Source organism: Drosophila serrata, unplaced genomic scaffold, assembly GCF_035046125.1.
Source record: "Drosophila serrata isolate PLE 108 unplaced genomic scaffold, ASM3504612v1 contig_276, whole genome shotgun sequence".
Taxonomy (NCBI): domain Eukaryota; kingdom Metazoa; phylum Arthropoda; class Insecta; order Diptera; family Drosophilidae; genus Drosophila; species Drosophila serrata.
The window spans coordinates 1,732,850-1,756,148 of record NW_028257174.1 but is presented as its reverse complement, the minus strand read 5'-3'; the positions used below and the strand labels follow the sequence as shown (position 1 = coordinate 1,756,148).

The 23,299-nt window shown below is 34.9% G+C and overlaps 1 protein-coding gene and 1 long non-coding RNA gene across 4 annotated transcripts; one reads left to right on the top strand and one right to left on the bottom strand.

Moving 5' to 3' along the window:
* The first annotated feature begins 2,779 nt into the window (after positions 1–2,779).
* Positions 2,780–18,926, top strand: LOC147643188 (uncharacterized). Of its 3 annotated transcripts, none has more exons than XR_015272252.1 (3): positions 2,780–2,830; positions 3,993–4,667; positions 18,773–18,926. It is a non-coding gene; the product is annotated as an uncharacterized LOC147643188 (long non-coding RNA). The 3 variants fall into 3 exon arrangements; XR_015272251.1 differs by lacking the exon at positions 18,773–18,926 and adding an exon at positions 4,872–5,067; XR_015272250.1 differs by lacking the exon at positions 18,773–18,926 and having other exon boundaries at positions 3,993–5,067.
* Positions 10,177–11,134, bottom strand: LOC110180429 (cdc25-like protein phosphatase twine). Its single transcript, XM_020948099.2, has 2 exons — positions 11,014–11,134; positions 10,177–10,956 (listed from the first exon to the last, which is right to left on the bottom strand). The coding sequence occupies exon 2, from the start codon at positions 10,954–10,956 to the stop codon at positions 10,342–10,344; it is 615 nt and encodes a 204-aa protein (XP_020803758.2). The 5' UTR covers positions 11,014–11,134; the 3' UTR covers positions 10,177–10,341.
* Positions 18,927–23,299: the final 4,373 nt, after the last annotated feature.

Sequence of the window (23,299 nt, the reverse complement as noted above, 5' to 3'; positions counted from 1 at the left end):
TTCTTTAGTTGTAATTATTTCACGGGTGGTTAAAACGAAGAGCCTTAAAAGCTTCAGTTTGCTGTTAACTTGGCCAAAAGGCTGTGAGGGAAAGAGCTTTTGTGAATAGCTTTTGTAAGATTAACAGTAAATATAACAGTTGCTGTTAAAGTATTTATTTATTTTTTATTTATTTATTTATAAAAATATTAATATAAGCAAGATTGGTTTAATATTTCTTTAGCTGACTTTAAATTTTTGTTTGTATATATTTTGTATATGTATATATTTTTTGCTATATTTTTTTATACATATATGTATATACATATTTAAAAAAACGCTTTATACTAAGATCTTCCGACTCTATGAAGTATTTGCATTTATTCTTGATCAGCATCGACAGCCGAGTTGATCTAGCTGTGTCCGTTTGCCTGTCCGTTTGTCCGTTTCTACGCGAACTAAAATCCCATTTTCCATTCTAAATGAAACTTTGGTGGTGGTCTTCTTCTACTCTTCTTCTACTTCTACTCTAACTAGTATATAAATCTGAACTGGCCCAATCGGACGACTATATCATATAGCTGCCTTAGGAACGGTCGTACAATTTTTAGGAAAAAAATATAACTTTCCCAGTTTTAATTTTTTGAAAGGGCTACATCATTAAAATTATCGCAAAATTTAACAAAAATTGCATTTTTTTTTTAAATGTCTTTTATAGATTGCTAAATTATTAAATATTTTTATAGGAGAATACAAGAGTTTTCTCCTTGACTTGCGATAGTGTTGTTTATTAAACATTTAAGCGGGTGACAATTTTAGATCTTTCTTTATAAAGTCCCTATATCGACGATATATTTAGAAATTCAGCCATTTAAAGTACTAAAACTAACTGAAATATACAGGAGGGTATAAATATTATTTTTAGAATATTTCCTTTAATTATTATTAACTTTTCTAATTCAAAACAATAACATTTTTAGCAAGGCGCCTAACAGCACCTATTGTGCAAGAAAAGCTTAAAGCTTTTCTTTATTTTCAAATATATTTTCCGCCAATAAAAGGAGCATGAAGATAAACTCCAATAAGAAAAAAGGAAACATTCCATAAAAATTTAAAAAACCAAGGTACAAAATGTTTTAATTTTTAAGAGAAAAAAAAGAGCTATAAAATTGCACAGATATTTAAATGGCAGCTCAGATGTCCCGTGTCGCCCTTGTCAAATGAAGTGCAACATTTGCATTCCCTTACCACTGTTTCTCATTTTGAACATTTTCCGGGGGGGATTTTCCGAACATTTTCCTGAACACTGTGACCTCCTCACCTCATCGCCAACCCCCGCGGCCGAGGACAAATTGCCATGAAAACTGGTAAAACTGTGTACGCGTGCATGGGCAATAAAATACTTTTGGGGAGCCAACTGTGCGGAAAAACTGCAACAGACCAAAACACTGCCAACGAATGAGAAGTTTAAGGGAATTTCCCAGTGTAAGCGCAAGATAAACATGACCCCTGGGAGGGCAACAGAGGGCAGGATGGGTGGGCAAAGAGCGGGTGGTTATTGCAACTTTCGTGTCCACTGTGAGTGAGTGAGTGTGTGTGTGTGTGTGTGTGTTCGTGTGTCCTGCGTGGTCCCGTGAGCCCTGCGTGTAAACAAACGCACATGGCTGCCGGGGCAGGGTTACAGGGAAACTGCAATAATAGCGAAAGATACAGGAAGATGGGATGAGAACCAGAAATACCCTCTCCTTTGTCGAAAATCATTAGAACAGCACAGATTCTCTCTACCAGCAAAATTCCCTGTTTTCTCGCTATGTAAATAGGAAACAATTTTACAGGATCTGGGTAAGAAAAATAAAGATACATATTATCTTGCACATACTTTGAAAAGAGAACATCAAAATTCTCTGTCTTCTCTATTTGTCTCTCCATTTACCTCTTATATATCTCTCTATGTCTATCTATATATCTATAGATCTTTATCTCTAACTTTCTAAATCCATAACTTCCTGACTCTATAGCTCTCGAGCTCAGTAAGTCTCTAACTCTAACTCTCTAACTCTACAACTCTCTAACTCTATTGCTCTCTATCTCTCTATATCTCTATATCTCTCTTTTTCTCTATCTCTCTATTTCTATATTTCACTAACTCTCTTACACTCTAACACTCTAACTCTATTGATCTCTATCTCTCTATATCTCGCTTTATCTCTATCTCTCTATTTCTATATCTATCTATTTCTCTATCTTTTAATTTCTCTATCTCTCTTAAGGCCTTGGGTTTACTCTACATCACTAATTTTCCGCCAAAAATGAACCCCTTGCATACACCTTATAGTCATCCAAATACATATATAAATATATATATGTACATATGCATTTGACTTTATGCCATATTTCGCGTCATTTAAAAAAAAAAAAAGTTGATCCTTTGCGGCTGCAGCGTCCTTTTCTCGCCCCAAAAGCGAAAAAGTGTAATTCCCGCAAATAAAACATGGCAACCGCCATGCAAACAAAGCAGCGAACCAACAATAACAGAAAACAGGACAGAAACAAAAAAATAGAGGACACCGAAAATTTGTTTAAAAATATTTATGAAATATACACAAATTGTTTATGAAGTAAAACCGCAAACGTTTCATTTTGGTGGCAGGTCATGGCACTGGGGGAAAAACTCCGAAATCCGATTTGTCTCGCATCTCGTCCTCCTGGAAAATCAACTGGGATTTGTGGTCACCGCAGATATATACATACATATATGTACATATGAATGTATATACATATATGCATATGGCCGAAGGATGTAATTTCAGGAATATGCGGTTTCATATCGATACGCAGACATGGGCTGCAGGTAATCTTTAAATATTTTTGGCAATACAGCCAACACTTAGTCTTTAATGCTGAGCAGTTTTCTTTATAATTGAATATATTTTAGAGTTGAAAATAAGCGATTTCCACATATATAGATATTTTTATTTTATAGATTAGAATGATTATTGATTATTCGCATTCTTTGAAAATATATTTATTAATATTATTATATGACACATTTTTCTAAATATCAAAGTTAAAAAAAATTCATAACTCAGTCAAAAATGCATTAATTTTAATTCGGAAAGCAGTTCTATGTTAGTTTTGATCAGGTTAATAAATCTGCATACTCTATTTAAAATGTAAAATTTTTAAATTTTTTGTTACATTTTTGTCAATTTTAATTCTCATAAAATTATGAAAAAATTTTGAAAATGTATTTTTCTGCCAAAGGTAGCTAGAAAGATTTGCCTGTCAATGCTGATCAAGAATATATATGATTTATAGGGTCGGAAATGACTCCTTCACTAAGTTTTTAGCTTCTGACTAAAATTATAATCCCATTTTTTAATCGATATTAACTATATTTTTATATGACACATTTTCCTAAAAATTAAAGTTTAAAAAATTCATAACTCAGTCAAAAATGCATTAATTTTAATTCGGAAAGCAGTTCTATGTTAGCTTTGATCAGGTTAATAAATCTGCATACTCTATTTAAAATGTAAAAAAATGATTTTTTTTTTTGTCAAATTTGTGTCTATTTTAACCCAAATAAAATTTTGAAATTTTTTTGAAAATTTATTTTTTTGCCGAAGATGGCTAGAAAGATTCGCCTGTTAATGCTGATCAAGAATATATATGATTTATGGGGTCGAAAATTATATTTTCACTAAGTTTCAAGGTTTTGACTGAAATTATAATACCCTGTAAAGGTATGCAGTATCTTCTGTTACAGTTTGGGACATTCTGACGACTGTGACTTCTATTTTTCTTGAAAGTAATTCCTATTGATATATTTATAGGTTTTATTATTTACTTATTATTATTATAATATTATATTTTTTAATATTTTCCCTTTGCGTCTTAGAAAACCCCATAACCTCCTTGGATTTCTCCTGGCCACCGTGACACCCTCCTTCCTCGAAAGCTTTGCCTTTGTCTGTCTTATTAATTATTTTCTTTATTATTTACTTGTTTAGGTGGTTCTTTAGGACAGCACAGGACTCCTAAATTTCTGGAGAACCGCTCAGGACCGAACCAGTTGACTTTGGAAGTCGACAAAAAAAGGTGCCACCACTTAACCATCATCAAGGGCAGGAAAAGTCTGGCTTCGCTTTTTGTTCTCTTTCGGTGTCTAATTAGAGGCTGACTAATTGATGAGTGGCCCCTTTCGCAGCGCACAAAAAAACGGAAAGAAACCGAAGGACACAAGTGATTGACAAGCAGTTTCATTGTAAGGACAATGTCCGCCCCGGAGTTAGTCGAGTCATGACGAAAAAAAAGTAGAAAGTATATAGGAGCCAGCAAATTGCTATCCCTGCTTTTTTTTTTTTGTCATCATCCTCCGCAAAGTTTTTGGTGCCCGCCTACGATCCTTTGTTTCACCGTTCCCATTTCCATTCTACCAAAATCAGGCGCTACCCCCCACTGACCACAATGTATGGCCGGACATTATTCAAAGGACCAAACCTCGTCGCATCCTTGCCGCTTCGCTCGCTGGTAAAACAAGCGCGAAAACATAATGAGCATATAAATAGACAAACAATCACCAACCGAAGTTCCACCGCACACGACCTGCAAACCCACAACGGACAAGCACCCAACACCACCCACATTCAAGGACCCATCACACCGTTATCCACCACACTGGCGAGGTGAGTTTGTCCTTTTACCTTCTATTTCGAAACAATAACGTTTAGTCGGCAGCTAGTCCTGCCGGCATTCACATCGAAGAGAGCATATTATTGAATTTTATTGAATATATTATTATTTTTACCTAAAATTAGAGTCTAATGGGTTATCAGACTTGAACTTTAAATTCATTAGGATTTTTCCCAATTTTTTATATATTTTTTTAGGCTTGGTAGTGCTGAAAGTAATATTTTTTAAAGATGGCAGCCCCTGCATGCTTTATTTTCGCGCCTGGCAACACTGGACTCTTATCCTTTGAAATTCACTTCTTAAATTTTCCACTGAATATTCTTATTATTTTTATTTAAATAAAATAATCTTAAAAGAACTAAATATTCCAAGCAATATTTTGCACAAAACAAATCTGTTTTGTTTTGTTTTTACCCTTCAAATAAATTTGTATTTATTTGCAATTTCTCCCCTGAGGAAAATGGTTTACTGCCATAAAAATAAAAAATAAAAAAGATGTATATATTATTGAATTCATTCAACCACATAAATTGTACTTTTTGGGCCTTCTAATGCACACACACACATTGTTTATAGTAAATTGTTTCACCTCTGTTCGAGTGGAATATTTTAAAATAAATACTACTTGTATCTATATATCCTGTATGTATACAAAAAAATGTGTCTGGGCAAATTGTTTTCATTCCATTTGGCATTGCCAAAGTTCTGTCTGTTAACTTCCTGTTTTGCTTTATTTTTATTTTTTTTTCATTTGCACTTTGTTGCCATTTTAAATTTCTCATACTCATTGTATCTTTTGTTTTTGTTGAGCCTGTTCGCCTGCGCTTTCTGCTTTGTTTTGTTATTTTTTTGTAGCTGTAAATCGAATTTGGACACGCTTAGATAACTTTTAGATTTATTTATTTTAACATTTTTGGCGGCTAGCGCTGCAAATTTATTGGACACATTTGCTGCCCGGCTGGATCGATATTTTGGTTTAAAGATTCAAATCAATTTAAATATGTTGATAGAGGATTTAATAAACAAAATGAATAGGTAATGTCTTAGGTATACTTTTTCTGACAAAGCTTTATTTCTTATCAGATAAACTTCTTCCTCTGTATATTGTTTGTAAATTCATTATTCATGCTTTAAAATAATTAATTTTTCAGTGGTTTCCTTTTTTCAAGCCTAGAAATGCTTCACTTTATCCTTTTCCGGACATATAACTCCTAACTGCTTGCGTGTCAAGCCTGGCAATGCTGTCCAGTTTCAAGGATATATATTTTTTCACCTGGCAATGCTTCTAGCAAGGGTTTTTTAATCTGGCTTTCTTTTGTCCTCTTTTCAGATTTTTTCTTGAATTTCTTTTGACTTAAAGCTAAACCTTGTACATATTTCCCCCAGCAATTGCTGAACCTTTCATTATGCCAACTGTTTCCTTAAGTGGCTCTCTCTCTGTGTGTTCTGGCTATCCTGTTTCGTTCCGTTGTGTACGCATAACATTGCATTACCACAATGACCACTCAGATTCGGTTAGACTTGCCAGCAGCTCCTCCTCCACCCCCTCCGTCCGGTGGGGTCATCTTACATTTTCATTAACTTAAAATAACAACCGAAAAGTTGTGCAACCGAAACCGGATCTCAGGGCTAGAACTAAAGTGGGACTTTTCGGAAAGAAAAAGCAAGAGTGGGCACTTCATACATAAACATTAGTCGGACGTACAATATTTTTTGATATGCCTTAGTGTCCAGCTACCGAAAATCCTTCGCAAAACCAGCCACCTTCGAGGGAGCCAAGCGTAACGTGCAATTTTTATTATTATAGCCAGGAAAGGGCTCTCGCCTAGAGACTGTTGTTAACTTTTCTCGATGGCAAGGACATTTCAAATATGCTGCAATAAAAAAAGAAGAACCACATGAATTCTAAGATACATACCGTTAGTAAATATATCCTTACCCAGGATCAAAAGCTTGAAAATAAATGAAGGAGACATTTCCGACCCCATGAATCATATATATTCTTGATCAGCATCAACAGGCGAATCTTTCTTTTCATCTCCGGCAGAAACATAAATTTTCAAAATTTTATTTGGGTTAAAATAGACACAAATTTGACAAAAAAAATTATTTTTTTTTTTAGCGATTTAAAAGAGTATGCAGATTTATTTAATATATAGAATTTTGTTTTTCGTTTTATAAAGATCGGAATACTATATAATATAACTGCCTAAGAAACAGGTGTTAAATGTCGAGGATCAGTAATTATTTATGAACATTAAGTATCAATGAAAATTAAGTAACTATAACAGGAAGTAACTAGCATATGACCATTAAGTAATTATGATCAGTAAGTATCAATGAACATTAAGTAACTATGATCAGTAAGTAACTATGATCAGTAAGTTTCAATGAACATTAAGTATCAATGAACATTAAGTCACTTTGAACAGTAAGTATCAATGAACATTAAGTAACTCTGAACATTAAGTATCTATGATCAGTAATTAATCATGATCATTGAGTATCTATGACCAGTATGTATGTATATGTGATCAGTTACTAACTTTGAACACTTGTAAACAATGACTTGCAAATTTGTAACACAACACATTTCCGAGACGTGGCCGGCAGCAGTCACTTCGTTCCGGGGAGGTTATAACTAGTTGGGAATCATAGCACACATGTGCGAGATTTGTTTTTGAGCAAATTCAAGAGCAAGCTATTTAATTGAAACTATCGAGTTATTCTTCTATATAATTTCACTAGTATATAAGTCGGAGCATTGCGGATCGGTGGACTATATATATACATACATATATATAGCTGACATAGGAACAATCGGACGATTTATAAAACTATGACCAGTAATTAACTATGATCAGTAAGTATCTATGATCCGTAAGTAACTCTGAACATTTAGCATCTATTATGATTAATTAACTATGATCAGTAATTAATTATGTCCAGTAAGTAACTCTGATCAGTAAGTATCAATGAACATTAAGTAGCTCTGAACATTAAGTATATATGATCAGTAATTAACCATGATCAATAAGTAAGATCATTTACTAACTTTGAACACTTGTAAACAATGACTTGCAACTTTTGTAACACAACACATTTCCGAGACGTGGCCGGCAGCAGTCACTTCGTTCCGGGGAGGTTAGAACTAGTTGGGAATCATAGCACACATGTGCGAGATTTGTTTTTGAGCAAATTTAAGAGTAAGCTATTTGATTGAAATTTTAGAGTTATTCTTCTATATAATTTTACTAGTGTATAAGTCGGAGCATTGCGGATCGGTGGACTATATATATACATACATATATATAGCTGACATAGGAACAATCGGACGATTTATAAAACTATGACCAGTAATTAACTATGATCAGTAAGTATCCATCATCCGTAAGTAACTCTGAACATTTAGTATCTATTATGATTAATTAACTATGATCAGTAATTAATTATGTCCAGTAATTAACTAAGATCAGTAAGTATCAATGAACATTAAGTAACTCTGAACATTGAGTATCTATGATCAGTAAGTATGTATGAATGATCAGTTACTAACTTTGAACACTAATAAACAATGACTTGCAAATTTGTAACACAACACATTTCCGAGACGTGGCCGGCAGCAGTCACTTCGTTCCGGGAAGGTTATAACTAGTTGGGAATCATAGCACACATGTGCGAGATTTGTTTTTGAGCAAATTCAAGAGCAAGCTATTTGATTGAAACTATCGAGTTATTCTTCTATATAATTTCACTAGTATATAAGTCGGAGCATTGCGGATCGGTGGACTATATATATACATATATATAGTTGCCATAGGAACGATAGGAAAATCTTAAGAAAATAATTATAACTTTTCCAGTTTTCAACAGATTTTCATCAAATTTGATATAAAGACATTATATTCGGCGTGTCGAAGTTAGCTTCCTTTCTTGTTTAAGATTTATTAATATCTTTAATAATTTCTTGTCGTTAATATTTACCTCATTTGTTTTAATATTATTTCTAAGCCAACAGAAAACAGTCAACGGACAATGTAGGGACAACGGACAGAACGGACAGCAGTGCAAGGACCACGCACTCGCTCATATGTGGCAAGTCGTTTAGAAATGTTTGGCTTCGGAAGTTAGGAAAAGTTTCTGCCTTGCGGCGGACAGACTATTCCAAAGTATTTTTGGTCAAATTAAAAAACATTTTACAATTGTCTGCATCTGAGACCGAGACCGAGTCCAAGTCCAAGTCCTTGTCCTTACTTAGGTGAGTGGGCGAAAGTTGTGTTGGCCCAAAATGTTTACACTTTGTCTTGTCCTGACTCCTCAGCCTGTTTTTCTCGCAGTTCATTGCGCTTCCTGGAGTCCTTGAGTTGTGGCAACAACTATTTTTCCTGCCCGAAAGTTTACCAATTTTTTGTGTTCTCTATTTTTAGTCCCAAGGGTTTTAATGTCTCTAAGGTAACGTTACACTTTTTTGTTCCTCTTTTTTGGTAATTAGTTAGCAACTAGTTAGCTGCAAATTTTCGTTTCTCTTACCTGCGGTTGCTTGCCAAGTTAATATGCGGCCCAAGCCATGTGACATTATCGTTAGAGGCACACTACTTATAAATGGGGATTTTCCTTTAGTTTTTCCCAAACACCCATCTTGTTTTTTTTTTGCGTATGCGTTTGCCATGGCAGGAACTTTCTTTTTTTTTTGCAACAAAACAAGAAAGTTTTGAAGTGCAAGTTTGCTTTTTATATCGCTGCAACGAGACAACAAAGAAACTTTTTCCCCCAGTTTGGTACACAAATAATTGCATAAATTATTACAATTTGCAGTAATTCATACCTGGGTGAAACTATGAAATGACAGGACAGAACAGGACGGGAAAGGACACCCCCTTTGCCTACAGGCTTCTGCTCAAAAGTCGCATAAGAAAACGGCAAGTTCGTGGAGAAGTGCAAAAAGTGCTAAAGAATAAACAGTTTCAACAACAATGACAGCAATATTAATCGTTGTTATGGTTTCAACAACTCTCATGACCTTTTTTTTTATGTTTATTGTATAAATTGTGGGTTTTCCATTAAATTTTCCATTGGTCTCTGTTGCAAAAGTACATTTAGCTTTATCTAAGTTTATCTAAAAAAAAAAAAAAAACTAATTTCTAAAGGCATATGCTAGCCTATATTTATCTATTAATTAATTGGGTTTTATTGTCTAACTTTGTATATGTTGATTTTGTATGATCAAGGTTTTTATATTTAGCTTTTATGTAAAGTATAGAAAAAACTATAACCTATATACTTTCTAAAATTCTTAAGTTTATAATTATATTATTTTATTTTTGATTCCTTTTTAAAGATTTTGATGTGATAAATTCAAGATATCAGATAAATAGTTTATATAGTTCATATAGATTTGATCTTTAGTTTATATATATTTGTTTATCTAAAGTTTTTATCTATAGTTTATACATTTCATATAATTTCGATCTATAGTTTATATAGATTTGATCTATAGTTTATACAGTCCATATAGTTTTGATCTATAGTTTATATAGTTCATATAGTCTTGCTCTATGTTCTTTGTTAAGTCTCAAAGTTTATGTCAATTTAATACTATCTCTCTCCATCCTCACTAAGGGAACCTAAGGAGTTCCCTTATGCTTAAGGTCATGGCTTTCCCTTCTCTCAATAGAAGATTATATTTTCCTCGTAAATGGGCTCTTTCTCCTTTTCGCACAGCTGATGGTGGAGCTTATGGAACTTGTCATAGCCACCTTGCAGCACATATAGCTCCGTATACTCCCGTCGCTGATCCTTGGCCCGGAGGAAACTCAGCAACTTGGGTGCCCGCTCCAAGGAGAACTTGCAATAGAACACATAAATGCAAGGACGACGACGTAGTCGCTGCGCAACCGTTTCCACTTTCAACTTCTCCTTCTCCATGGGAAAATTCGTTAGGATTTTGTGGCGTGAATAGAGATTCAGTGCACCCATTATGTGTCCATCCATGAATTGATATGGATATCGGCAATCGATGATCTTGTAAACGGTGGCATGGCCCAGTTGTTCCACGAACTCACCCTGAATCATGCGGGCCAGAGTGTCGACCGACATGGACTTGAAATCAGAATTGCGATATCGAATTCCAGTCACCACATTGGGCAGGATACTTCCAGGTACGGGCAGAGTTATATAGGTTAGTTCCAGGTAGATCGAAGGATTGACGGTGGGCTGGACCACGTGTTGCTTCCTCGGACGCTGCTCTGTCTTCCGTGGTTCTTGTTCTTTGCTGCGAGGCATCTGCAAGAATGTTTCGTATTCAATCATTAATCTATTGTTTTGTTGTTAAAAACTCACTTTGGTCACAGATTTCTGCTCTATTTAGTTTTAAACTAGAGTTTTAATATAGAAAACGATTTATTTTGCACTTCTTCGGCGGCATGTGCTCGTTTTTTTGTTTTGTTGTTGCTTATTTTCCAAACCAGGGATGGATAAAAGCAATTTATTCACCATTCACCATTGGCGAACTCACCACACAAGCTTTTGTTATTGTTTTAGGTTTTTTTTTCTCAGAAGAAAATAATACTAAAAGAATATTTGTTAAGGAATCTTTGATTAATTATAGATATTAGTTTCGGGGTCTAGATCGTGATAAGTTGTTGATATAATTAATCATAAATACAGAGAAATATTTAAACAAAAGCTTCTGTGATTTTTAAAGTTATGGTATTTAACAAATTTTTTAATACCAAAAATATGGTTTTTTAAATTTCGTTAGTTTTCATTTTGCATACAATTATTTGTATATTGTCGTTTAATCCAGTTCATCACTTTATTATATACTATCAGCAAGAGGTAGGAAACCAAATTTATTGTTTATTATTATTATATTTTTGCCAGATTGGCAGGACTGTTTCCTTGCCTATAACGGCAAGTGAACAGCTGTCTCAAGATGCATATAGTTTAAGGTGGTTTCTTCATAGAGCTCTTTAAATATCGATATAAAGAACTTTAGATGTATTCCCCCAATATCGATATTCTTAGCAGTATTGCAATTTATATAAAAACATACCAGTTTTAAAGAAAATAGTTGGTAAAAGGTTTTTTTAATTAGAAACACTCTCGCTCTCTTAAGCTAGTTCATTGCAGGACAAGTGAGCAAGACGTTTCCGAACTTAATAGGTATTTCTATGCCAGTTTTAAAGGGAGTTTGCATCCTGCAGTTAAGTAAACTTTTTAGGTATCGCGTAGGAGGAGGATTTTAAGGAAGGAAACCAGCAAAGCAGCTACTACTACTTCTACTAAGACTTCGGCTATGAAACTTTCTCCTGATTCTTTTTTTTTTTGCTGATGTTTGGTAACCAAAAATGTACATAACCACTGTATAATAATAAGCGAAATTAGCAACGCGATGAAAATCTTGAGACCCCGTTACCAACAACTAATCTCTGGCTTGTGGGCACGGTTCGGCCCATTAAGCCTGGCAGCCTGGCATCCTCCTGAGAGACTCAACTCTCTCTCTCTCTTAGAGTCACAGCTTTATTGGCGCGATTTCCGCTTCCTGCGTTCCAGCACAGAAATAATAACCATAATGGCGGGTATAAAGCGCAGCCAAATGGCGGAGATAGTAGTAATTGTTAGGCAGGCGACGCTTGCCAGCAATCTCGTTGCGAATAAGCATTTGCACTTGAAGTTTTCTCGCTAATTGCGTCTCAGCTCATTGAAAATTCGGAGCATTTTGCACATTTTCCACATTTCGCATTTGTTTTGGCATCATTTTCATATCTAAATGGGTTTTCTGGGTTCTGGGGACATCTTATGACAGCTCTAAAGTGCAATTTTCATAGTCATGTTGTAATGTTTAAATTAAATTTAATATAAATGTGTCATGATTATATGTTACTTTATAACTGAAGATTTTAAAACAATATATAAGAGGCATAAAAGTGGGAAATATAAAGTTTCTTGAGAAAAATATATGGACTCCAGGCAAATAATAAAAACTTCATTTATTCATATGAAAATAATGCAACAACTATTTTATATCCCGCTTTTAGACAGCTTTAAATAAGTTTTTAACGATTTTTTGAAAGATTTAATAACAAAAATTATTATAAAAACTATTTAAAAACAAGAATTAAATAAACTTAAATGACTTTCCTTTCTCTAGAAAGTTTTCTTTAATATATATTTGATAAAAAATATATACTGTTTTCTCTCTTTTCCTGATTTTCAACAATAAAATAACCTTAAATTACTCTGTTTCTCCAGAAATTTATAATTAAAACGACAGCTAAACATTTAAATCATAAAAAAATACTCTAAAAATATCTGAGATTTGTGAAATTTGTGTGTAAATTTGGTTCGTTTAAAAATCCTCATTAAAACTTTTCACAAGGTTGAAACTGGTGGGGTTTTCATTCTGCATATTGCCCATAATTTGTATTTTTCGGTTTAAAAATGATGCAAAAGTTTTGTCATTAAGCCTTTTTAATAATGAATTATATGTATAAGGGGAGGAGGAGAGTATGGAGGGGGAGGTGGACCGACTTTGACCTGGGGCCTGGTTTTCCGGGGAAACTTTTACGGCTCGTGCATCCTGTGCGCTCGTTCCATCATCATGTGCTGCTTTTGCTGCTCTCCATGGAAATCAGATTTATTACGTAATTATGCACAAAGTAACGACCATGTGTGGTTCCTACGGGTCCTGCATATCTCCAGCAACTCGTGTTCCTCCCTTACTTCCTTACAAAAGAAATTCTATAAACAACAGAGATTTTGTAGAAGCAACCACCTTCTATATCACGTATACGCCTTGTGGTGCGACAGGAAAATTGCCTAAAAATCATTCTTTAATGCATTCTTTTGACCATTGCCTAAGCTAAGGCAGTCAAATTGTGTCAGGAAAATTGACAGGCATATTGGCCACATTGACAGAGATAGTAGAGTGGGGTTAGAGAGTCCATCATTGGGTTTTTGGCCCAATGCATTTCCTCGACGAAACTGAAATTGGCTACAAAATGCACTCGCATTGCCATCTCATTATTCCCGCACAAAGTGTGCCACATGCAGGTGCACAGGGAGAAAATGTGTATATAGAAGAAGAAATCATATCCAAACCTATATATCATTTTATCAAGGGAAATGTATTGAAATGTATTGGATTTTAAGAGCTCCGGGCTCAGTCAAAAGCTTAAAACTAAGTGAAGGAATAATTTCCGACCCTATAAATCATATATATTCTTGATCAGCATTAACAGGCCAATCTTTCTAGACACCTTCAGGAAAAAAAATTTTTTTTGCCAAAAAATGTTCTTTTTTCCTTTTTTTAAGGACACACAAAATTGGTAAAAATGTCAATTTGTTTAAATTTAAAATTGAATATGCAGAGTTATTACCCTAATAAAAACTAGCACAGAGACGTTTTCCGAATCGAAATTTATGTTTTTTGGCTGAGTTATGATATTTTATAAATAAATAATTCAATGCAACAAAATTTTGTTGCAGTGCATTGGCTGCCATATTTGCAGAGGCGTTTTCCAGAAGAAGAGGAGGGCAACCTTTAATGTATCTCTGCCTGTTAAATTTATATACAGAGTAGAGAGAGTAGTGACTACACAGGGAAAGGGGGCTTGAAGGAAGAGCAAAATGTGAAAATGAAAATTTGCTGCCATTAGCCAGTGAAATTTACACCATTTTCCCCTCGTCCTTCACATTTTCCCCTTTCACATTTCCCTCTCACTGCTTTTTGCGGCATTAATTATGCCAAAAATAGTGGGCCATCTCTCGTTTTGATTTCCACCAATTATGGACAGGAGAGCTTGCAAATTTAATGAACTGTGTGTTAGTGTGTGTGTGTGTGTGTGGGTAAGTGTGTGTTGCCCCAGAGCTGTGTGATAATAAAACCAGGTGTGAGAGTCGAAGAACAATAAAAGCTAAACAACAAAAAGCAAAGGCCACACAAAGGAATGCAAATGTGAAATCATCAACAGCGTCATCGTAATATAAACCAAAGAGCAGGTAGAAAAGTGAGGAATATATATACACCTGAAGTTGAAATACTGACACTAAATAATAATAAACTTAATTATGTATTTATTGATATATTTATTTCTATATTTTTTAATAAAAGCCCAACTGAAGACTTTTGTTGAAGCGAAACGTTTATTTACTCAATTTTTTATATTTTTATTGTTATTTTTAATTAATAAATAAATAAAATAAAATAATTTATTTAAATATGTTAAATTAATTCTAAAAAAAAGGAATAAATCCTAAAACACCAAGATAAACCTGTGCCATTTTGTGTTCTATTCAAATTCCCCTGAAAAGTGTGCTATAAAATTTTGAAACAAAACAACTCGGACGTCAAAAAATTGCATAGCCTAGTTTTCAGAGCACTGCTTAAATAATAATAACTTTATGTATTCTTCTCCATTTTGGTATAAAAAATGGCTTGTAATATTGCAAACTATATCTATTATTATTAACAATTTGTATACAGTGAGATGAATAACAATTTTAAATTCTAACTAGTATATACTACCAAAGAAAAAGCTTTGTTTAGGGAACCTTGTTAATTGATTTTAAAGTTCTGGAAAAACAATTAGTATTTATTTATAATCAATTTATTTGCTATTATTATGACCCCAACTGTAGCTACGTAGGTGTTAGCTAAACTGCAGTAAAAATGAGGGGTTTGTCCTGGCACATTCCAGCATCATCAACATTATTGTTGTCAACGTCATGCGGCGTGACTATGACATTAGTTTTGTCCCACAAATAAACAACAACAAAAAAAGTGCTGAAAGGGAACTGCCGCCAGGGGAAAGGCAGTTCCAGGACTCAGACACTTGTCAGCAAAACAAAGGACAGGCCAACTTCCTATCTTTTTCTCTTTATTTATTTATTTCTTTGTTCTAAGGGTAACACAAAGAAAACTAAGAACCCAAGAAAAATTAATATATTTTGTTTTACTAAATATATCCTGAATATTTATCATATTTTTAAGGACATTTCTTCCTTTTTAAGAAACTTTAACATCTTAAAACTATATTTCCAATAGAGTTGCAAAATTTTGCAACAAAATTGTTATAAATATTTCAACATTTTGTTGCTACATCCTGTGAAGAGATGAGTCCTGCTCCTGACTGCGACAACCGCAGGGGAAAAAGGGGAGCTTGGGGTCAGGACACCCCCTCTCCATGTGTGTGGCCTGCACTTCATTTGCATTGTCCTTTGCTTATTGTTTTGCGGTTGCGGTCTGTGCTAAGCAATGCCACGAACACTCTCCCTTCCCATGGTCCTGCTATCTCTAGCTATCCCTCTCTCTGGGGAAAATTGCATTTGCTTTGGTTTTTTCGGTTTCCTAATTAGCAAAAGCAATGCTGAATTGCAAGCCGAAAGGGAGGGGAGAGAGAGACTGTGGGAGGGGCAGGGGCAGGAGCAGGAGCAGGACCAAGAGCATGAGGTAATACTTAATCGGTCTGCGAAGCGTTGATCCCTGAAATCAACTGAGGCAGCCATAAGAGCCCGGCTTGCAACACTTTTGTGTCAGCATTTTTCATTTTGAACCCCCGAAAATGCCACAAGAAAGACAGTTAGCTTGTCAGAAGCCTTTTGGTACCCTTTTTATTACAAAATAATTAATAAAACAAAAATAGTTTCTAAACTCAATTAAAAAAGTTTCTAAAAGTAGGAAATAAAATGATTTAAGGCAGATTTTCATATTTTTCTTTCATTAAAATAATGTAAAGCCTTTAAATTTCCACCCAAAGAAATATAGTTATGTTAATTCAGTAAAATAATGCTTCTAAAAAAGTACTATAAAATGTTGCAATTGTTGTTAAACATGTTTAAAAGGTATGTCGAATCCAGAAAAACCTTATTATTAAATCAAAACTTATAGTATAGTATAACTTTAACTGAAAAATTCAACAAAATTATCAAATTTTAAAAAGAATTCTTATTTCTTTAACAATAACAAAATATTAAAGATATTTTTAAAGTTATCATAGTTTTTTCTGTAACACTAGATTAATTCCTCTTCTGTTGTAGTACATTGTTCACATTTTAATAACAATAATATTGACTGAAAAATGTCTCCTGTAACTTTTGCTACAAATCTTGAATATCCTGTCATGGGTATAAAAAGTGTAGCCGCCCGCATAAGTACAACAGAACACACATTACACCAACACACTACACCAACATACTACACCAATACACCACACCACACCACACCCCACTTACTGTCACGCACTTACACAGTCGCCCGCAGACATTGCTTTTATGGGTCGCAACTACTAAAAGCGCTTCAATTAGCGCTCTGATGAACTCTGATGAGCCCAAAGTAAATTATCTGCTAATTGAAGTATGCCTCTGCCTAACCGTGTGTGTGTGTGTGTGTGTTTGAGTGAGTGTGTGTGTCCTAGGACGAAAGGTGACAGCCGGCAGTCAAGTGGCCATAAAACCCATTCGCTGCTGTTTGCTGCTCCTGCGACAGACTGAAATCACAACACAGGAAAAATATGCTTGAATGAAATTATATATATACATATATAAATGTGTATAGGATATAGTTTGAAGAAGTCACACATGTTCCAAGCAGGTGAGACAGTGGCGAGTTTTTAGAGGGGGGTTTTTAATACATTTTCTATAGGCATTTATCCTAGAAATCACAATAAATTATAAAAAACTTATTAGCTTTAGCTTCCAGCTTAATTTTCTTTTTAAACTAAGCTTTATTTATATTAAATATACATTTAATTCCTATTCCAACAACTTAAATCAATAGGTTTACATGTAACCAATTTGTTTTGGATGAAATCTAAAACTGCAAACTAAACCCTTTCCTGTGCTAAAATGGCTACGCCCTTTTATGGTCCATTTCCGGTTCCGCCTGGAACGCACGTAGAGACCATAAAAGGAGCTTGCCATGTGTGGTGTATAATAAAGCAAACCAAGGAATGAGCATCATCATCAGTAGTGGCACCAGGCACTGCACTGAAATAGAGCTTCCTTCCATCCTTCCTTCCTAAAAAAAATATATATATATACAGAACCTACTAGGATACCCCATGGACAGCTACGCGGACACGTGCCATGTCATGGTGGCCACTCAAGAGTCACTCGTTTCGGTTCTTTGCTCACCTATAGTGTTCTAGAGGAACTCTATAAAATGAGAGACTAATGCTTGGCATCTCCCAGAACTAAACACTTGGGGGGGCAGTGCATCCGTTTTTAATGGCATTGCTTGTGGGATTCGGTCTGGAGAGTAGCTAAAGTAAGGCATATGGCTTAATTATATGACTTAATGCTAATGTTTTTATAAAACTGGTATTAATTTTGATATTATTTTATTACTAGAATAGTATTTTGATTTTAGTTAAGGCGTTAAATGCTTTCAGGAAATATCTTATAAGGCGCGTTGCTTTGAATTAATTTTAATATATTATATCAAAGCCTTTACTTCATTTTAGGGATGTTAGAATCAGTTGATTATTGTATTATCGTATTATCGGCACAAATTTTATGGTAAATTAAATCATGGTTTCACTAAAAATTCACAAACAAAATAAATTAAATTCGCCCTTATATTAAAAAAAAAAACGAAATAGAGAAAAGAACACCTTAAGTTTTAAAAAAATATAACATTTACCTCTTAAAAATTTTATTAATGGTTGACTTGCCTTAATTTTTCTAGTGTCTTGCCTTTAATTTATGTCAACCTTTTCTTAATTATAGTTATATGTTATATGTTATATATAAATGTTTTTAGTTTTAGCTTTATTGTTATTATATTATTATAATTTTAGTCAAAAGTTTGTCACGCATTGACTCCCTTATTAAGTAAACATATTCTTGATCAGCATCAACAGCTCTCTCCCTCTTTCGCGGTATCGCTCTCTCTTACTCTCTCTCACTCCCACTGTGCAGCTGTAGGCGTCGCTCCAACTAGCTCTTAGTCTCTCGCTCTCACTTTCTCTGTTCTCTTCCCTCGGGAACTATAAATAGAGGCGCTATCGGCCGGCGCGCCTCAGTCTGTCCTAGGGGTACCTAGCGTTAACATCTATAGTGAAAGTGATTAGTGATAGTGATCAACCTTCGATTCCAGAAATATCATCTGGCCAATGGATAACAACTGGATAAACAGGAAGAGGATTTTTGATGCGATAATTACCCTAATTAAAGTAACCAGGATTATAAGTCTAAACTGGAATGGATGTAAGCAATATCGATAAAGGAATAACCACGTGTCCCCTACTTCGGTAAGTCTTATGCATGACAAGGATATTAATTACATATATAATTACATATATAAAGATGTTAGATTAAGCTCAGGTAGCTATTTATTTGTTTTTCAATTAATTCCTCTATTAACATTAATCCCATTACTTAATTATAATTTAAAGTGATGCACAAAGTAAAGAGTCAAACTTATTTAAAATAGTTTTTGAATATTGATTTCTTATTATTTCGACCCTGACTTCTTTATCTTTTCTTATTTATCTACTCACTTAAGTCCTTATTTTAACAAGTGATCAAGTTCATATTTATTTATATAAATCCTTTTAACTGAGATATCTTATAACTTATCTTCCTTTTGAATTTCCTTCACCACATCTATCATAGGCTGTCTACTAATTTGAATATCTCTTTTAAATTGTTTACTTTTCATACTTTTCCTATCAACTTACCTGAAATCTGTTTTAATATGAGTTCCTAACTACTCTAAGTAATTTTTTTTAAGACATCTAATTAGTCACCTTGCTTTGCTATGTCATCCATCCATCACATCTCTTAGATCCTTACTACTTACTTACTTTCCCCTATCCTTATTCCTAGTCCCATCTCTATTTACTCTCTCTCCTTTATCACTCACCATATAAATGCGTGTGAATCCTGTTTTGATTTGGGGCTTTCGGTCAGCTTTTATGCAATGCAACTTTAATTTTAATGCCGTTTTGGGGTTTGTTACATAGAGATTTGAGAGAGTGTGTGTGTCCTCCGTACTGGATGGACTATGTCTGGTCGTTTTGGTCCCTCTGGGGTCCCTCTGGGGGTGCGGCATGCACCGTTAAATCTCTTAATCGACATTGACGGCCACAGTTGGCAACGCAAAAATGAAATTCGTAAAAGTTTTACCAGTTGCATTTAGAAAATGGTCGCACAGGCGGCAAACTGCAAGCCAAACTGGACTGGCCTAGGGTCCACAGAAACCTTGGCCAATCTTGACAGGAGTTTGGGGAGGAGACCTTGTGGGGAGTTGAATCTAGGGGGAATTGGAATTTCGGATGGAAAATGTCCAACTGTGCGCCATGTTAATGGCAAATGGCGTTCGCCATTCGCTCAGGCACACAAGGGTGCCAACACACAGAGAGAAGGAGAAAAAGCAGTTTGGAGAAAGGAGCGTAGTGTAGTTGCAGCATGCGAAAATTTATTACACTTTAAATAACGTATACGTAAGGACAGCTCTGTATATGAGCCACCAGGATATATGTAGGGAAAAGGAGCTGGGAGCAGGAGTAGGGAGCAGGAGCTGGAAGCAGGAGCTGGGAGCTGGAGTTGGTACCTGGAAGCAGTCACCAGGAACGGAACTGGACCTGGTAACTGTGAGCAAGAGCAGGCACCAGGAACTGGGAGCAGGGAGCTGGAAGCAGGAGTAGGGAGCTGGAACTAGGAGCTGGAAGTGGGAGCTGGAAACAGGGGACTGGAAGCAGGGAACTGAAAGCATGGAACTGAAAGCAGGGAGCTGGAAGCATGGAACTGAAAGCAGGGAGCTGGAAGCAAGGAAACAGGGGACTGGAAGCAGGAGTTGGGAACTCGAAGCTGGAAGTAGGAGTAGGGAGCTGGAACTCTGAGTGGAAACAGGAATAGGGAGCTGGAAGCAGGGAGCTGGAACTGTAAACTGGAAGCTAAAATCAGAACCTGGTACCAGGAACACCTTAAAGTTTTTATCTCAAAAGTATGCGTGTCTCATTCATGACATAAGCCAATTTTTTGGGCAAAATGTTAACAACCCTGAAAATGCAATGAGCTACAGGACATCTCCTCCTCTTCCTCCCTCTCTTCTTCCCCTCTTCTCCCCCCATCTTGATGGCAAAGTTTTTGGCTTCGCACAAGATTCTTGATCCTTGACAGTCGGCGGCAGCGAGCAAGCGAATTTTGCGAAATGCATCAACTTCAGTTCGCGACATTTCGCATCGCATTTCTAATTAGATTCTCTGTGTTTTCTCTCATTCTATCTTTTTATCTCTGTCTCGCTCTCCAGCTCAATCTCTCTGTCTTTAAAAAACTCATAACTCTGCTAAAAATGCATTAATTTCCATTCGGAAAGTTGTTCTGAGCTTGTTTTGAATACATTTATAAATCTACATACTCCATTAAAAATGTTCAAAAATACAATATTTTAACGTTGTAACACCTTTCTCTTTCTTCAAAAAAATGAGACGTTCTTGAAAAAAAATTTTTTTTGCCGGATATAGCTAGAAACCTTCGCCTGTTGATGCTGATCAAGAATATATATGATTTATATGATCGAAAATGACTCCTTCACTGAGTTTTAAGCTTCTGACTGAAGGTGCAATACCATTTTTTAATTGTTATTAACCATATTTTGATATGAATATTTTTTGGACAAGTCAAGGGGTAAAAATCTCATAACTAAGCCAAAAATGCATTAATTTCCATTCGGAGAGCATTCCTATGTTTTTACCACGTTAACAAAGCTGCATACCATTTACCATTTACCATCCATTTAAAATGTGAATTTTTAACCGAATTTTGAAAATTTTAATGATGTGACATTTTGAAAATTTTTGAAAAAATTTATTTTCTGCTGTAGATGGCTAGAAACCTTGATGCTGATCAAGAATATATATAATTTAAAGGGTCTACAATTAATCCTTCATTAAGTTTTGGGCTTCTGACTGAATTATAATGCCAGGGAAGGTATAACAAATTTCAAATGAATAAATAATGAACTTAAGATAATTGTAATATATTTGAAATTAACTTAAAATGATTTTAAACCTAAATTTAAAAACACCAAGCTTCGATTGGAACCTTAATCAAAGACTGACCACTCCGAATCCTTGGTTAAAGGTTAGTCAATCAATTTGTGGGCAAAAGGGCTTACCCAAAGTTTGCTCTTGGAAAAGGGAGAGAGTTGAAACCTTTGAAAAGGCAACGAAACCCAGGTGTTTACTCAGTGTGTGCGGTTCGTTTGACAAACTCCAACACACACACAAATACACAGGGGTATCCTGGGGTGTCCTGGGGTGTCCTGGCATGTCCTGGGTGTCACTTACTTACGCTAATTAAAACGACTATCCAACTGATAGGTTTGTAAGCACTCCTGCACACTGCCCCGTCCCTTGAATTTTCCTCTACCTCTCTGCCTTCCGCTGTTTGCCGCTGTTTTCCGCAGTTTTCCATCGGTTTTTCCCCGCTTGTCAGTTTGACAAGTTTGACGCCAACATATCCGTTGAGGAGGTGAGCATTGCACCTGCTGCTCCTGCTGCTCCTGCTCCTGCTCCTGCTCCAGGTGACCCCACATCCATCCGTTGCATCTTCGGCTAACGCGGCATTTAATTTTCGCTTTGTAGTTCGCGATTTTTCCCCAGGGGGTATGATGAAGATGATGAAAATGATGATGATGATGATGATGACGATGGCCAAGTTGAATGGCTCTTTGACTGCTGCAATTACACTGAAAGAAATTAGTATGTTCCAAAAGGAGTTTGTTTAAATTATAGCTTTCAATTGTAGCAAGAATTAAGCAAAAATGTATATCTTCTTCGAAAGGTATTATGTTTTCAGTCTTTTGTTTCTTATTTTCTTGAGGTTGATTCTTATAATTCACAATTGGTTTCGGTTAGTTAATTTAACTTTAATTTTATTATTAATAATTTTCAAGAGTTTATGTTAGTTAAAGCTTAAAATTAAAATGAAATTTTGTATATCCTTTGGACAGTATTCTTATTTTAGTCAGAAAATAAAAACGACGTGAAGGAGTCATTTCCGACCCTATAAATCATATATATTCTTGATCAGCATCAACAGGCGAATCTTTCTAGCTGTATCCGGCCGAAAAACAATTTTTTTCAGAAATTCCCATTTTTACATCATTAAAATTTGCAAAAATCGGCCAAAAATTTGCGTTTTAAATGGAGTATGCAGCTTTGTTAACCTGCTAAAAACTAACATAGGAACGCTTTCCGAATTGAAATTAAAGCATTTTTGGCTTAGTTATGAGATTTTTAAAAACGTTAATTTACAAAAAAAAAAAATCATATAAAAATATCGATTTAATATCTAGAATAAATATATTTTGTTTTCTTGTAGGTGTACAAAGTCTTAAAAGGCAATGATTGCCAAAAGTCATTGATATTTATATTTGCAATCAAAATCTTAATCAATAAAGAACAACAAACATAAGTATTTTTCAAATAAAAGATGTAAAAACAATACCTTAGCAAATTTAAACATTAAAAGCGTATTAAATGATTTTAATTAAAATTAATAAATTTAATTAATAAAATATGAATATGCCTCTATTTCTCTGATTCCCACTCTCTGTGCCTCTCCCTCTCTCTCCCTCATTACCCCTACGGAGCTGCATGCCCCTTACTCTCGCTCT